Here is a 17,499-nt window from a genome sequence, read left to right as displayed (position 1 = left end):
GCTCTGATTGGATCTTTCTACATAATGTCTCTTCAGAATGGAAGGGAAACTTTACAGATTCTTAGAAAAATTGCTGCAAATCTTTGCTGCCAAAAATGTTCAGTATTAACAGAAATATTTCAGACATGGATACAAAACAGAAGTTACTCAGGAGCCAGTGATTGATGAAGCGAACATTTTCAAGGCTTGGCCCACAGCTTCTTGTTGGCAAGAAAAGATGTTATGTGCTATCATCTGTGCAAAACAGCTGGATACAGGACATGAATTACATCCATCACCTCCTGGCAAACCATTTTCCTATCCTTACTAGTCAGATAGAACCCAAATCTCCCCTGTATGCTGTTCTGATGTATTGCACCAAGCATCTATTAGGGTTTGTATTTTGGATCAGTGGACTTTGTGATTGAACAGGAAGAAGCAGAGGGTTTAGTACTTAGGATTTCATTGGAGGACGTTTATTTACTGCGACATAACAGTCATACTTCATGCTTAAGATTTACTCCTCACTAAACATTGCTCTGAGAACACAATTTTACTTCCACCTTTTTGACTAGGATTTTTTTGTGTGCGTTTTAGATGGACTACTAAGACTATTTTCAAAAGTAATTCTTGGAAGCTTTAAACATATAGGATACCCCAAAGATTCATACAAAGTGAAGGCTAAAGATCACCTGGGACTGAAACACAAGCCTATTCAATTCTGAAGGCTCTGATAACTTATCTGTCAACTGACATTCCACAGTTTTACTGACCCACTGCAATGAGCAAAGGTGAGCTTTTCAGCGCTTATATAACGTCAACCACCAATCCATCACGCTGATTCAAACACTCCCTGCCATATACATTGGTCTTAAAATGAATTATTATTAATCTCATGGAGATATTAAGCTCTTAATCTTCCAACACAAATATAATTAGTCATAAGCGCAACGTATACCAGGAAATAATGGAGGAAGACTAGATATTTTGTCTACTGTTTAATAGAAGTATAAAAAGGTACAGCTAAAAAAAGAACAAACCTTCAATGTTGTAAAGAAAACACCTAAATAATTTATCAGACATAATTAAGAAACTGACAAAAAAAAATAGCTGAATTCTATACAGTTGCCATTATAAAGGCAATAACAATAATCCCAATCTCCTTGTCAGAGGTAGATAAGAGAAAGAATAAAAATATTATATTCGACACACAAGAAAATGAGATTCAAATATGAACGCACATTTTATGAATGTCACACCAAACTACAAGTGATAATGCAAATGTCAACCAACTGGTCTGGTCATTCCAGTATATAAATGCCTAGACCGTATTATAAACAAGGATCAACATCTTCCCAGCAGAGCAAACACAACCATTTACAGTCATAACACTCACCCCCAAAAATCTGACCATTTTTGGATCCAGCCCAAAATCATACATCAGTAGCACATGATCATTTACACTGACTCTGTGTGTGTGTGTGTGTGTGTGTGTGTGTGTGTGTGTGTGTGTGTGTGTGTTTGCAGGGGAATGGGGGGGGTTAATTTATACAGATTAATGATTGTTTACACTGGCAAAAGGTTTAGTTGAACAACATAAAATTCAATTCTCATTTTAAGACTAATAATTTTGGCATAGCTTTAAAGAACTACTCTGAGAACAACGTTTGCACTGAAGATGCATATTTCCAAAAGGAATTTTACAAAAACGAAAAGAAAAAAAGAAACCCAGCCATCTCCTTAGAGAGGAACAGTCAGTAAATAGCGCTGCATTGCTCATGTGCAGCATTACTGGGACAGCCTGTGAATGCTGGCCGTGCCCCAAACAGTATTCCAGCTGTATCTAGTCCTAAAACATTCTTCAGAAGTCTCAAAGCCTTTTGAGCTGCTCCAACCTGGCCTCGAGCTGCTCCTGTTTCTCTCTCAGCCTGTCCCTCTTTTGACTGAGCCTCTGTTCCTCGGATTCCAGGTTGCGGATGCTCTCCTTAGCTCGTTTCAGTATTATCACCTTGGATGCCTTGTCATTGTTAGACAGCTCGGGCACGTGGTCACGCAGACGTAAAAAGCAGTTCTTCAATTCATTGCGCCGTTGCCGCTCCATTACATTATGGGTCCTGCGGCGCTCCTCATCGTCCTCCAGGTCGCAGGAGTGGCGGGAGCTGAAGTGTCTCACGTTTCCACGGACACGCTTTACACTCGGCGAAGGAGGGGGGGGTGAGGCGGGCCGAGGAGCAGCATAGTTGTGTTGCTGCTGGATCTCAAGGTGACAGCGCTTCAGCGCCAGCTGCTTGCGCCTGTCATCATCTTTCTGCTGCTGTGAGCGAGTGAATTTCTTGCAGCGACGAACAGTCACCACATCAATCTCCTCCTCTGTGTTACACACAAAAAAATCCAAACGCACATATACTAATGTCAAAAACAGAGTTTCACGTGATTTTCACGAAACTTGTTTGCACAACTTGCGGTAAAAGCCGTCCACACACACACCCAGCATGAGTCTGACACAGGTGCAGCATGCAACACTGAGTGAAAACACACTTCAATTAAAAACTGAACGTGTCCGCTCAATTAAGCATGAGCCGAATGAGTCAGAGTCGCAGCACAGATTAGCAGGAGTCAGATTTCATTCATCACATGATGAGAGTGAGGCGGGCTGACTGGCAGGAAGAGTAAGACAAGACGAAAGATTTAGTTTAATATAAGCGTTACTGTTTTTTTGTTGTGTTTTTCATTAATAATAATACTGAACCCACCATTCAAGCAATTGCCTTCCCCAATCTGCCACTAATTTGAAAGCGAAAGTGAAATGCGCATAAGCGAATTAAAAGCGAGGGGGGAAAGAGGGAAATGTGCCAACGAAGCGCCCAAGTCCCCGGCCGCAGCAACTTTCTTCTGGCAATCTCTGCAGACAGGGTTACCATCTCCTATTAAGTTTCCCTCAGCATTTTTATAAAATCCAAAATATGACTGCACTTCGGATTTGGTCCTCTTGGGCAAGCAATGTAATCGGTGTGCGGCTGAACACCGTGTAACACCAGGAACGCTGACTACTGCAGCAAGCCTAGTGACACCCATCCATCACTTCATAGACAAATATAAAACCTTCTGATTTCACTGTGTGTGTCAGTACTTTTTGTACATTTCCATCAAGGTATTGTTAAAATGTGCCAATACTGATAACCGTGAGAGCTTTGGTCACGATAACCGTAACGTGGAATTTTCGTACCGTTACGTCTCTAGTTACCACTCAAGGGGAATCAAGTGGGGTGAAGTGCGGCAGAAAGTGGGGTGAAGTGCGGCAGAAAGTGGGGTGAAGTGCGGCAGAGCGACGGTACATTAGGAAATGCATGGAAATGAATAGTGGTAACAATAAATATTCACTCACCAGAATTGCTGGATGATTCTTCGGTAGAGGAGGAGGTCTCGCTCTGCTCGGGAGTGTTCAGTATCAAGTCATCGCTCTGCATTAGCGCCTCACACACGGCCGCAGCACGACAATCCAGGGTGGAACCGGCGATCTCTGCAAAGATTTCCGTATCGATATCCGAAAGCAGAGGACTCGTGGAAAGCACAGACATTTTCTCTTCAGCCGATTTCTCAACGGCACATGGCCACAAGCAGTCGTCCGAGACGGGATACCTCGCGCGATCATCGCCAAGATCACAGTTCCAGTTCAAATGAAAAAAGTCGCTGTCCTCGAGCAAAAGCTCCGACACCAGCTGGAGTTGTTCCACGTTGGACAAGGACTTACTGAGGTCGGCCTTTATCGGTGGAGACTGTGGCGGCGTGGGTATCGACTGCAGGTCCTTGATCAAGTTCTGACAAAACTCATCATCGAACAGCAGCGGCTCTGACTCGCTGAGCCAATCGTGTGGCGGAGAACGACTCGGCAGCATGTTTACAGAAGCCTAGAAAACAGGCACAATGTCTAAGACACACAAAAGCCCAGATTTCACGATAGTTTTTGAAATTCACTTAACAATAATGACAAGGGTTCTACTAAAGCACGCTCCCTCGGCCATGCGGATTCACAACCAAACTTTCCAGGTGTTCTGACATTTCATCCTACCTGTTGAGCTGGCCTACCAAGGGTTATGGTGCATGCGTACTTTGCTTCGGCCAAACGTTTCAGAGGCAGGGTTAGTAGTGTACGAACAAACAACAGTAGGACATTTCGACAAGGTAGGATAAATTAATCAGAACGCAGACTGCTTGAAAATATATATAAATGCTCCACTTGGTGGGCGGAGCATCGTGTGGTCTCCTTGGGATATGGTGACATCATGCAACAGCTGGAAAGGCAGCTTCATTCACAAATTTCCAAATGAAACCACTACAGAGAGTGTGTATTACAGGGGTGTTTGGGGGTCTGCCCCCTCATTAAATAAGGCTTGATGCCCCCCTCGCCGAAGGGCATCAAAACAAGATGTAGGAGGGTCTTGAAAGTTTTAATAGTGAAAAATACTTCGCATTGCTCAGTCTGTCTGAAGAGAAAATGTCGATATAAATTTAACCACCCCTAAAACGGGTCGTACTATTGTCCGTGCACGCGCGCACCCAGTAGGCTCAATGCGGGGAGCACCACGCAGCCGGAGTGCACGTGAGACAGCATGGGAGATACCGTGAAGAGAGACTAGTTCATGGAAAATAAATATCGTAATCTAAATATACTTGTATACCGACGAAGTTGAGGTCCCTTTAAGATTTAATTGTGAGAGAAGCAAGCTGGTTAAATACTTTTAATTAATTAAAAACCACATGACGACTCTGAATCTCAACAAATTTACGACCATAATTTACGGTCCTAATATTCTTATCCAAAAGCACAGGTTTGTGAGATGTGCCTCTGATGGGATATTTGTCATTAGGGGGAAAATTCTAGAAGTCAATAGAATTTACAGTAGAAAGCTTTTGAAGACGCCGCCGGCTTGCGCGTGCACCACACGCTCCCTCAGATGAAGTGTTCTCCAGGGGAAATGAACCACTTACCTCGTTCTTCAGTGACGCAGGTTAATAGAAGCAAACTTCGCTGTTGGAGAAGTGTATCCGGTAAAGTGAAATAAATAAATAAACAGTTTGTTAAAACAACGCAAACTTGCTCAGGTCCATGTCACGAGACCACGCGGTACAGAGGGCCAGTGGGTGGGGCGCTGGAGGGATTTAACTTATAGTACCGAAGCGCGTATGTGTGTCCTTCCACTGAGAGATTCGCGCCAAAACCGATCTCTGAAATATGTAATCTGGAGAGTATTTATTATAATGACAAAATATTGTGCGTTGGTGAAAATGTTCGGTCGTTAATCTGGTAAAATGTGTCTGATGTCGGGGATTCGAGGTGAGGTACACGAGGTGTGGTAATAGTGCGCCGCGCGGAGTGATATGGCTGCAGTGACGCGCCGCTGGAATTCCAAGAAAACGAAGGCGGGAGTCCGGCGCGTTATTTTCCACGTGTCACTATGCACAAAAGCCGGCTGGTCCCCCGACACCCCCCCCCCCCCCCCCCCCCCCCCCCCTTTCCTTACGTGTTCACTTCAGGGAACTGATGAGTGTTACTCTGAAACTCAAGCGTATCCATATACTTTATTAAACGATATATATAAAACGTAAGGAACAAACGCGCTGGCATCAAGTTACTAAGTGATGTATAAGGAGGTGAATCTGAGAGCAACAGGCAACCCCACTTCTGTTAAACAAAGGTTTCATGTGAACATCCGGTATTCGGTCTCCGAGCCCCATACAGGAAAGTGTAGTTAGCTCAAATGTGCTCTTCTTCCTCGAGAAAAATCTGTTGAGAAAAAGAGAATGCTCCCTTGGCCATTTTCCCTCAAATGCCAATGCAGAAATTCAGTCTCCCTACAGCCTTGCCTTCTAACGCAGTAGTACCACATAGGAAGTGTTTGCAACCACTGAAAATATGACGCACACCGAAATACTGTTCTGATTATTGTAGAGTCAAAATGCTTAACATATTTGATCTTTTTTTTTTTTTTTTTGCTCAGTTTGTTTGCTGGCTGCATGCCAGCTGAGTTTTTCTAAAGTGTATACGCCCCCTACAGGTCAATTCGACTCCTGTATTGGTAAAAAAAAAAAAAAAAAAAAAAAAAAAAAAAAAGTGTAGTGTAGATCAGGGGTTCCCAAACTTTTCCAGGGCAAGGCCCCCGAAATGGTGTTAAAATTTGACCGAGGCCCCCCTTTTGCAAGATGTCTTTAAAACACATTAAAAATACAGACTTCTGAATATATCCCCCTTTATTATATTATTAATAATTACATCTTACATCTTTACATTACATTACATTAGGAATTGATTGTGTGTGTGTGTGTGTGTGTGTGTGTGTGTGTGTGTGTGTGGTTGTCTGAGAGTGAGAATTTATTTTTCACACCAAATTGTTGAGGCCCCCCGGGCGCCCCCTGGCGGCCCCCACTTTGAAAACCACTGGTATAGATCATGCAATAAGTAAACACAGTAGGCCTATATAAACATATCTAGATATGTTGAAGAACTTGGAACATGGCCCGTTTGATGGCAGACCACCCAATTTTTGGGTGAGCAAAAGTATTGGAACAGAGAGTATTAAAGTAAAGAGCACTTAATATTTGAAACGTTTAAAAACTGGAAAAATATAGCTTGATCTGATGAAGCTTGATTTCCGCTGAAGGACACAAATGGTAGAATTTGGTACCAACAGCATAAATCCATGGACCCAGATTGCCTTGTGTCAACAGTCCAGGCTGGTGGTGGTGGTGTAATGGTGGGGGGAATGTTTGGAAAGTTTGGCAAACTTTGGGCCCAGTAATACCAATCAGTCATCACTTGGATGCCACAGCCTATTTGAGTATTGTTGCTGACCATATACATCCATTCATGAGCACAATTTACCCATCTTCTAATGAGTAAATATACACAATGTACAGTGTATATGTATGTATGTATGTATGTATGTGTGTATATATACATACAGAGAGAGAGAGAGAGAGAGAGAGAGAGAGAGAGAATTCTGAGGAAATCTATTCCACAAAGTTCTTATCTGTAAATGTGGAATCAAGGCAAAATGAAAGCTCTAGCACATGTGAATGAGCCACTAAAGCTTGAGGCAAAGGACTGCTGGAGTAACTCTATATTTAGAGTGTTCAAAATGAGAGTGTGTGTAGAAGACAGTGGAAGCACTATGGGGTCAGACTACCTCTGATGCCAGTGGCGTCAGGTGACAGAGCACTCATTGCAGCCTCTGGTAGTATACTCACATTCTTTGTCACCATGTAGGGCAAAGAACTGGCACAGGGCTTGCATTGAAGCCCTCAGTGACCTGCCACCTGATGCGGCATTCTGAGAGTCCAGTGTTAAGTGAAGACCTTCTCAGAAGCACAGCTTCAGGCCTGGCTGCCTTTATATAGCCAACTCACTCTGGTGCTCCTGAAAAATCTCCAAGCACTTCCAAATTATCCAGCCAACACTTCCTGTTGCAACTGTGAGGACATTATTTAATGCTATAGAAACAAAAAGATTATACATAAATGATAAAGCTGATACACTCTATGGCTCAGAACGGAGAAATGGAGGGTTATGAAATGGCCTAGTCAAAGATTTGAATCCCATTGAAATGTTGTGTGGGATTTGAAACGGGCAGTACATACAAGAAAACCCTCAAACATCTTGCCACTGAAAGAATATTGCATGGAAGAGTGGTCAAAAATTCCAGCAAGCCTGGTGGATAATTATACAAAATGCTTAAAAGAAGGTATTACTGCTAAAGGGGGCAATACTAGCTTCAGAGGGTGTACTTACTTTTTCCACAGAAGAATATCACATCTATTGATATTTCTTTTGAATACAAGATTGAAAAAGTTAATTTTCCTCGTGGTTTTGTTCAAGTATATCAACTTTATTAATATGCACCGTTTCAAAGATGATCAAATGTTTGCTTGTCCAAACATGACAAATAGCCATCAATTTCCATGGGGTGTACTTATTTTTTCACATGCCTGTATATGTAAGGAATAACTGACAACGGGCCATTGAATTATTAGAAAATAATGCACAACCCGAGTTGGTAATACCGTTATTATTTTCTAATAATTCAGCGGATCAGTCAATCGTTCTGCTTATCCCACAGTTACCACACTTCAAGACGTTGTTTAGATGTTTTATTTCAAGACATTTGTTAGGTTTTTAAAACGCTCTTGTGTGTGGAACTAATTTATCACATCTCAAACCGCCGCTGCTCGTTCCAAAACGCCATTTTCGAAATAATAACGGAGACTTGAGCCGCTGACATGCAGTTATTGGAGAGAGAGAGAGAGAGAGAGAGAGAGAGAGAGAGAGAGAGAGAGAGAGAGAGAGAGAGTTCACATTTGTTTTCTTTCCATGCTGATAATATAAAAATAGAACAAAAACACATTTCGATAGGCCTACTTGTTCACAGGGTTTTAATTTTTTGTTATTTACTGTAGAAACAACAAATAAATAAATGTTGATACTTGTTCACTGGCTTTTCTGTCTTGTTAATGCAATCACACATGCTCTGTCGCGCTCTCTCTTTTTTCTTGCGCTCTCTCTCCAATGGCTCGAGCCTCCGCTTCCTCTTGTGGTCACATTACCACCTCGGGTGTGTATTATTTTTCGAACAATTCAACCCGCTAGTCGTCAATTATTACTTATTTCTGTGAAATCTCAATTTTCTGTCATTCTGTCTGTTCTTAAATCTGTGTGCTGTGGTGGACGGTAGGATAACTTTTCCGTTATTTCAGTTAACTTGGTGAAGTGATACGGAACTGTAATGTGGTTCAAGACCTGACTGGGACTACTTTAGCTGTGTATTTACTGAAAAATAATTTCAAATCTCAGAATGTCTGTCAGCCAATTGGAATCAAGAACTCAACAGCTCTGTGGTATAAATTAATTCAATTTACATTTGAAGTTTGACCGTTGATGCATAAATGCATACATTACTGTAATTATTACATAATTAGTGGCTGAGACCTTTTAACCAACTTGATGCTGTTGAAAACGTTCTATTTAAGTGTTGATTTGATTGAACAGTGTTTGCAGTAATCAGGCCTGGTTACGTCTAATCCAGCTGAACCCGTTTATCAATGCAGTTTCGTAGATTTGGTATTGGATAACATTTTTTTTTTTTGCTTCAATAAATAACATTATGATTTAAAAACTGCATTTTGTGTTTACTCAGGTAGGCTTTTTGTTTTTTCTTAGATTTTAAAATCAGTTCACGTAGCTGAAACAGAAATGGTTTTACCGGACAAGATATCACACATGAAGAAGTGTACTTGGCAGTTTTTCACAACATCAGAGCACGTAAGAAGCGTAAATATAGAAAGTCAGATTTGGCACAATTAAGCAACGACCTGCGTCCACTCAGGCTGACATGCATGTGAAAGAACAAAAGAGCATTCTTAATTATTAGCTTATATAAACTTTATGTAATGATCAAGTGAAACGCAAACAAATAAAAATAGCTTGAAATCTGAAATGTATGTTTCAATTATTAATGTTTTAATATTTTACATTTATGTAATATATTTAATACCATTCTGATCAAAACTGTACACTATACTACTACATTGTAATATCAACATGGTTCATTTAAAATATAAGATTCAGTTAGTACTATATATAGCTCTCAAGGAAGGAGCAGTTCAGTAGCCGAGAACTGATCCAGTGTGTGTGTGACATCCAAGACGCTGAACAGCACACACTGTCTCATATATTTAAAGACTTTGTTTAAGTTGACCTTTATTCTTTTGACATTTTTTAAAATGTTCTATGCTATTGATATGTGCATAGGTGACCATGTGTCAGTAATCTATATGGGCACTGATTAATGCTGTAGTTTGAAGCAAATATTATCACAAATCATTGTCTTCAAAAGAATAGGTTTATTGCAGCCATTAAATGTATAAATAAACTAAAAGTTTCTTTTAAACCACTGTATAAATGAGGTGTTACAAGTGATCAGAGCTCCTGCAGTTTCATGTCAATTATTTAGCTCTCATTTTGTGTCCTAGGTTGCAAAACTCTCCTTCAATTAATTCAGAAGGCATTAACCATCAGATAATTCATTTTTGCCATATGTAATCACTCCATCTTCATTCTGCGTGAAAAAAAAATCTGTATACTAAGATTTACACAATCTATCATTAAGTAGATATTGGGTCATTATAAGGCATCAGTAAAAGATGTACGTACAGTCATTTATTGCCTTTATGGTTTTATGTATTTGTCCACGTAGGCACATGGACTCAGCCAATGCACGTTCCTTGAAAATCCATTTGAAAATCCATCCCGTTTGAAAATCCATCCTTTGCTCATAAAAAGCCTCAGTGCATCGTGACATAGATTCCAGAAGATGTTAGAAATAATCCTCTGAGATTCTGGTCTCCTGGGGGCACGCAAAATTGTTCTACTGGTCTGGTATCCTGGGAACACCCAAAGGCTCAATTGGATTTGGATCCGGTGACTGGGGAGGTCACAAGAAGAACATTGAACTCATTGTTCTGTACATGAAACCAGTTCGAGATGACTTTTGCTTTGTGACATGGTGCGTTATCATGCTGGAATTAGCCTTTATAATATGGGTAAATTGTGGCCATGAAGAGATGCACATGGTCAGCAACAATAGTCAAATAGGCTGTGGCATTCAAGTGATGATTGATTAGTATTAACAGGCCCAACGTGTGATAGTAAACATTCCCCACACCATTACACCACCTCCACCAGCCTTCGACTGTTGACACATGGCAGTCTGGGTCCATGGATTCATGTTGGTGCTAAATTCTGACCCTACCATCTGTGTGCCTCAGAAGAAATCAAGATTAATCAGACCAGGCCATGTTTTTCCAGTTTTCAACTATGCAGTTTTGGTGAGCAGCCTCCACTTTCTATTCTTGGCTGACAGAACTGGAAACCGACATGGTCTTCTGCTGTTGTAGTCCTTCTGCCTCAAGGTTCAATGTGTTGTACATTCTGAGTTGCTTTTCTGCTTACCGCAACTGTACAGAGTACTTATTTGAGTTACTGTAGCCTTTCCGTCAGCTCGAACCAATCTGGCCATTCTCCCTTGACCTCTCTCATCAACAGTGCCATTTCCATCCACAGATCTGCCGCTCACTAGCTGTTTTTTCTTTATGCACCATTCTCTAGTAAACTCTAGAGACTGCTGTGAGTGGAATTCCCAGGAGTTATATACATATTCAAACCTGCCCATCTGGCACCAACAATCATGCCACGGTCAAAATCACTGATTACATTTTTTCCCCATTCTGATGGTTGAACATTACCCAAAGCTGCTGGCCCATATCAGCATGATTTAATGCACTGCACTGCTGATACACAATTGCCGGATTACAACCCCAATGCCGAAAAAGTTGGGACAGTATGGAAAATGCTAATAAAAACAAAGAGGAGTGATTTTGAAATGTACTTTGACTTGTATTTAAACAAAAAAACATATAAAGACGTTTTAATAATAATAATAATTCCTTACGTTTATATAGCGTTTTCTAGACACTCAAAGCGCTTTATATAGTATGAGGAAATCTCCTCAACCACCACTACAGTGTAGCATCCACCTGGATGATGTGACCGCAGCCATAATGCACCAGAACTCCCACCACACACCAGCTATTAGTGGAGAGGAGAGAGTGATGTAGCCGATTCAGAGACAGGGATTATTAGGAGGCCGTGATAGTGAAGGACCAATGGGGGAATTTCCGGACACCGGGGTTATACCCCTACTCTTTACAATAAGTGTCCTGGGATTTTTAACGACCACAGAGAGTCAGGACCTCAGTTTAACGTCTCATCCAAAAGACTGTGCTGTTTTTACAGTATAGTGTCCCTTGCACTATACTGGGGCATTAGGCCCCACACAGACCACAGGGTGAGCACCCCCTGCTGGCCTCACTAATACCACTTCCAGCAGCAACCTTACTTTTCCCCAGGAGGTCTCCCATCCAGGTACTGACCAGGCTCAACCCTGCTTAACTTCAGTGGGAAACCAGGTGAGTTTCAGGGAGAGATGGCTCTGCCGATCTGGTTTTACCTAATCAATTGTATAGATGCAAGTTTATTTTGAAACGTATGCACACAACACGTTCCAAAAAAGTTGGAACAGGGGTAGTTTAGGACTAATAGTGATGTGACAAATTGAAATAAGAAGGTGATGTGAAATAGGTGAGGCGATCGTCTAATCATAGTATATAAGGAGCCTCTAAAAAAAGGCCTGGTCCTTCAAGAGTAAGGACGGGTCGAGGCTAGCTGATCTGCCAACAGATGCGTCAGAGAATAATCCAACACTTTGAGAAGAACATTCCCCAAATACAAATCGATAGGATTTTGGACATTTCACCTTCTTCAGTCTACAAAATAATTAAAAGATTCGAGGAATCCGGTCAAATCTCGGTGTGTAAAGGGCGAGGCCGAAAACCACTTCTGAATGCGCGTGATCTCCGATCCCTCAGACGTCACTGCCTTAAAAAACCCTCATGAGTCTGTAATGGAGATCCTGATGTGGGCTCGGGAATATTTTGGTAAACCTTTGTAAGTCAACACCATTCGCCGCTGCATCCACAGATGCAAGTTAAGTTTTTAATATGCAAAGCAGAAGCTATACATCGACACTGTCCAGAAGCTCCGCCCATTTCTCTGGGCTCGGTCTCATCTGAGATGGACAGTCGCACAGTGGAATCGTGTTTTGTGGTCCGATGAGTCAACATTTCAAATAGTTTCTGGACAGAACAGCCGTCGTGTTCTCCGGGCCAAAGAGGAAAAGGACCATCCAAGCTGTTATCAGCATCAGGTCCAAAAGCCAGCGTCTGTCATGGTATGTTGGCGTGTCAGTGCCCATGGCACGGGTAACTTGCACATCTGTGAGGGTATCATTAATGCAGAAAGATATGTACACACTTTGGAGCAACATACGCTGCCATCCAGACGTCATCTTTTCCAGGGACGTCCCTGCATTCTCCAGCAGGACAATGCCAAACCACATTCTTTCTGGATTACAAGCGCATGGTTGCAAAAGCAGAGAGTGCGGGTGCGAGCATGGCCTGCCTGCAGTCCTGCAGCCAAAATAAGGTGACGAAGGCCTCGTATAGTTGCACAGCTGAAGAAACGCATAATGGATGAATGGGGGAAAATTCCTGGGAAAAAACCGGTGTCTTCAGCGCTCAAACACTTACTAAGTGTTATTACATGAAAAGGTGATGTCATACAGTGATAAACAGTCGACCGTCCCAACTTTTCTGGAGTGTGTTGCAATCATTAGATTTGAAATGAGTGTATATTTTCAAAAAATAAATTCAATTCGCAAAGTAAAATAATGTGTGAACAAATAATGTGTGAACGATGTGTTTTCAATATATTACAGGGTGAACTGAATTTCCAAATGACGGTTCAGTTTTCCATACTGTCCCAACATTTTCAGAATTAGGATTGTAGGAAATTGCACGAATCACTAGATGTACAGGTAATAAAGTGTTTGGTGAGTGTATATTAAAGGTACAGTTAGCTGGTGATTTAAATAACAAAGGATATTTGAATACTCTGTACTCTCACCAAACTAACCCCCAGGTGAAGTAAAGTCATTGTAGTTGATCATTTCTTCCTCTTTCTTGTGGACAGTCTACACTTCACATACCTCCATGAGCTGATTCAAGTCAGAATTCTGACAGATTGAGACAATGGACAGGACAGAGAGAGTTATTCTTGTATGACCTTTATACAGAATTTAAAGACTTGTATGTAATAGATGTCATTTACCCTCTGGAAATTATGCTAAACTGGTCATGTTTAAAAATGGATCTCACTTGAAATAAAATATAATTCTAGACCACACTGAGACAGTAATCCAAAACACATGATGGGTTACACCATAATGATTGGTTTTAAGTTACAAACTATGCCTTTTCGGGGTTTCCGTGTACTAGAACATATGACACATATCCTGGAAATTAGTCATTGCAGATTGTGCAGATTAGTAGTTACACACATGTCCCATATTTTATGTTGGTTTCCCCCCCCCCCCCCCCCCCCCTTATTTTTATTTTATAATGAGGAAGTCTAAAAGGTGGCCACCCGCTGTCTATTAAAACACAGTGTATATAGCACCCCATGGTGGTTCATATTTCTTACTGCATGAAGGTCATAAAATACATTAATAACAACGAAGGAATAGATATAAGTGAATTGAAAAATGTTTATTATTAAATGTTTAGTGAATTGAGAAATGTTAGAAATAAGTTATTTATTGGAACACTCTAGAGCTAATATAATTGGAAAGACCAACATTTATATCTTTCTTAATGTTTATCTATAGGCTTAACAGATTATTCCTCCAAGTATGCCTCCATCCATCCATCCATCCATCCATCTTCTATACCGCTTACTCCTTTTCAGGGTCATGGGGAACCTGGACTCTATCCCAGGGAGCATCGGGGACGAGGCGGGGTACACCCTGGACAGGGTGCCAGTCCATCACAGGGCACAATCACATACACATTTCTATAAATTCATTAATAGTGAAATTTAAACAGGCTTATTATAAGCTAGTTTTTTTTAAATAATTTGTGTTAAGCTGAGAATACTATAGGACTATATGTAAATACTAATATTATGCTACACATTGTTTACTGGCACAATTACTATGGTTGCTTTACAATACTAGAACCAAGAATTTTTTAAATCAAACCTTGACCTTCTACATGAATGAGCCCTATTATTTAGCTTTTTCCTCACACCTCATAAATTGATGTGAACAAAAGCTAATTTTCCCACCCAGATTGTATTCTGACTGATGAAATCTAAACGATAGAGAGATATTTGTATCTTTAGACAGATTTGCAGTAATTATATCTACTTGTTTTACCAAGCACATAACAAAGCCCTAAAGTGGCTCTGGATAAGTCCTCTTAACAATAACAATACCATAATGTTATTTAATCATAACTTTATTGAAGTGTAAGGTATGCAATTGTAAATAGTTCTTGTACCCCAATGTTTTTTTTCTGTTACATACAGTGCCCTCCACTAATATTGGCACCCTTGGTAAATAGGAGAAGGCTGTGAAAATTTTTCTTTATTGTTTAAACTTGTGATCTTTTGTTCAAAACATTCACAAAAATACTCTGCTCTCATGCTCTGATATCAAACAATTGCAACCACAACACAGATTTATCCAAAAAATATCGTTGTTAAATATAGGTGTGCAACAATACTTTGTGCTACCTCCCTTTGCCAAGATAACAGCTCTGAGTCTCCTATAACGCCTGATGAGGTTGGAGAATACATGGCGAGGGATCTGAGAGCGTTCCTCCATACAGAATCTCTCCACATTCTTCACATTTCGAGGTCCACGCTGGTGGACTCTCCTCTTCAGTTCACCCCACAGGTGTTCTATGGGGTTCAGGTCAGGGGACTGGGATGGTCAGGGCAGGACCTTGATTTTGTGGTCAGTAAACCATTTCTGTGTTGATTTTGATGATGTTTTGGATCATTGTCCTGCTGGAAGATCCAACCACGGCCCATTTGAATCTTTCTGGCAGAGGCAGTCAGGTTTTCATTTAATATCTGTTGATATTTGATGGAGTCCATGATGCCATGTATCCTAACAAAATGTCCAGGTCCTCTTTCAGAAAAACAGCCCCAGAACATTAAAGATCCACCTCCATATTTAACCGTGGGCATGAGGGACTTTTCCATACGGCTACCTCTCTGTGTGCTCCAAAACCACCTCTGTGTTTATTACCAAAAAGCTCTATTCTGGTTTCATCTGACCGTAGACCCCGATCCCATTTGAAGTTCCAGTAGTGTCGGCAAACTGAAGACGCTCGAGTTTGTTTTTGGATGAGAGTAGAGGCGTTTTTCCTGAAACCCTTCCAAACAGCTTGTGGTGATGTAGATGACTTCGGATTGTAGTTTTGGACTTTCTGACCCCAAGACGCAACTAACTTGGTCCTTGGAGATTTTTTGCCCACTTGAACCGTCCTCTTCACAGTGCGTTGAGACGATATAGACACACGTCCAATTCCAGGTCGATTCATAATATTTCCAGTTGACTGGAACTTCTTAATTATTGCCCTGATGGTGGAAATGGGCATCTTCAATGCTTGTGCTATTTTCTTATAGCCACGCCCCATTGTGTGAAGCTCAAAAACCTTTTGCCGCACATCACAGCTATAGTCCTCGGCCTTACCCATTGTTATGAATAAGTAAGGGAATTTGGCCTGTGTGTTACCTCGTATTTATACCCTTGTGAAACAGGAAGTCATGGTTGAACAATTTCCTTTTCCTAGTCACCCAGGTGTACAATTTTTATTTAAATATCAGTGGGAACATACTTCAAATCTATTTTTCTCATATGAATTCATAGGGGTGCCGATAATTGTTGCACACATATATTCAATAAAGATTTTTAAAAATTTATTTTTAATAAACGTGTGTTGTGTTTACAATTGTTTGATATCCATGAGAGCAGAGTATTTTTGTGAATTTTTTGAACAAAAGATCAAAAGGTTATACAATAAAGACAATTTCTAACAGCCTTTTTCGCTCATATTTACCAAGGGTGCCAATATTAGTGGAGGGCACTGAATTTGCCGATACAACATAATCTTACAAATATAAGCTATTAAACCTTAATATTATGCATGTCTGAGGATTCAACCATTGTAATAAAGCAGAAATTTCCCTACAAATGTTACCTACAAAAATGTTTACATGACAGTGTAGTGTGACTAGCTACATTTCCATCCAAGGATTTATTTATTTACTTTATGCAAAAAAAAAGAGAAAAAGTTTAGCGCATTCAAATGTTTACCAGTTTGGAAACAGTTTTTGTTGAGAAAATGGCTTTCATGCAAAAAAAATGTCACATGACAGAATTTATCCATCAGTCAGGGGAAGAATAGGGGAGGGCATGCCATCCAGCACACTGTAAACCTGCGGCAGAAGATGCGCCAAGGAATTACAGTATGCAATTTCATTGGCCTCCACTACATTCGGCAGCCTGATATAATGCCGCAGTAAGTTTTCTTTAATAGCTGTGCACATAGCATATGCACATCGACGGACAACCCCCGAAAGTTTCCCCTACTACTCTGTACTCAGTGCAGGTTGCCAGCTTGAACAGGGTGAAGGCTGCCAGCTTGAACAGGGTGAAGGCGATCCTTTCAGGTTGGAACCTGTGGTGCGACGGCAGAAAAATCAGGACCAATTAATTGCATCTCAAACGTGGGCCGTAACTTTCGAAAATGTCGCAGCCAGAGACTTTCTGTGAAGTGTCTCTCCAACACTACCTCTCAGACCCGTGAGCTTCATTGCATAAGGGCAGTTACTTGGAGCCCTATCCGACGAGCAACTGCTCCGTTCTGAGGTCATCTTTTGATATTTTGTTCAATTGCAATTATTGGTCTAATTAAAATGACGGTAAGCTGGCCAACTTAATTTTATCGTCTCAATACTCTCTCCGTTTTACAAAGATTTAAGGACAATGTGGGATGCAAAAG

The 17,499-nt window shown here is 40.9% G+C and overlaps 1 protein-coding gene across 1 annotated transcript; it reads right to left on the bottom strand.

Annotated features, from left to right (window-relative positions):
• Positions 1-962: 962 nt before the first annotated feature.
• On the bottom strand, positions 963-5,136 carry mych (myelocytomatosis oncogene homolog). Its single transcript, XM_017481101.3, has 3 exons — positions 4,969-5,136; positions 3,365-3,887; positions 963-2,349 (listed from the first exon to the last, which is right to left on the bottom strand). Exons 2-3 carry the CDS (start codon positions 3,873-3,875, stop codon positions 1,850-1,852), a joined length of 1,011 nt encoding a protein of 336 aa, XP_017336590.1. The 5' UTR covers positions 3,876-3,887; positions 4,969-5,136; the 3' UTR covers positions 963-1,849.
• Positions 5,137-17,499: the final 12,363 nt, after the last annotated feature.

Source organism: Ictalurus punctatus, chromosome 12 (genome assembly GCF_001660625.3).
Source record: "Ictalurus punctatus breed USDA103 chromosome 12, Coco_2.0, whole genome shotgun sequence".
Taxonomy (NCBI): domain Eukaryota; kingdom Metazoa; phylum Chordata; class Actinopteri; order Siluriformes; family Ictaluridae; genus Ictalurus; species Ictalurus punctatus.
Note: the sequence above shows the minus strand (reverse complement) of the source record. Positions and strands in the feature narration are given on the sequence as shown.

Coding starts and splice junctions, on each gene's coding strand:
- mych (XM_017481101.3), bottom strand. CDS start 3,875: ATGCTGCCGAGTCGTTCTCCGCCACACGATTGGCTCAGCGAGTCAGAG. Junction 2,350..3,364: donor AGAATCATCCAGCAATTCTG/GTGAGTGAATAT, acceptor TGTGTAACACAG/AGGAGGAGATTGATGTGGTG.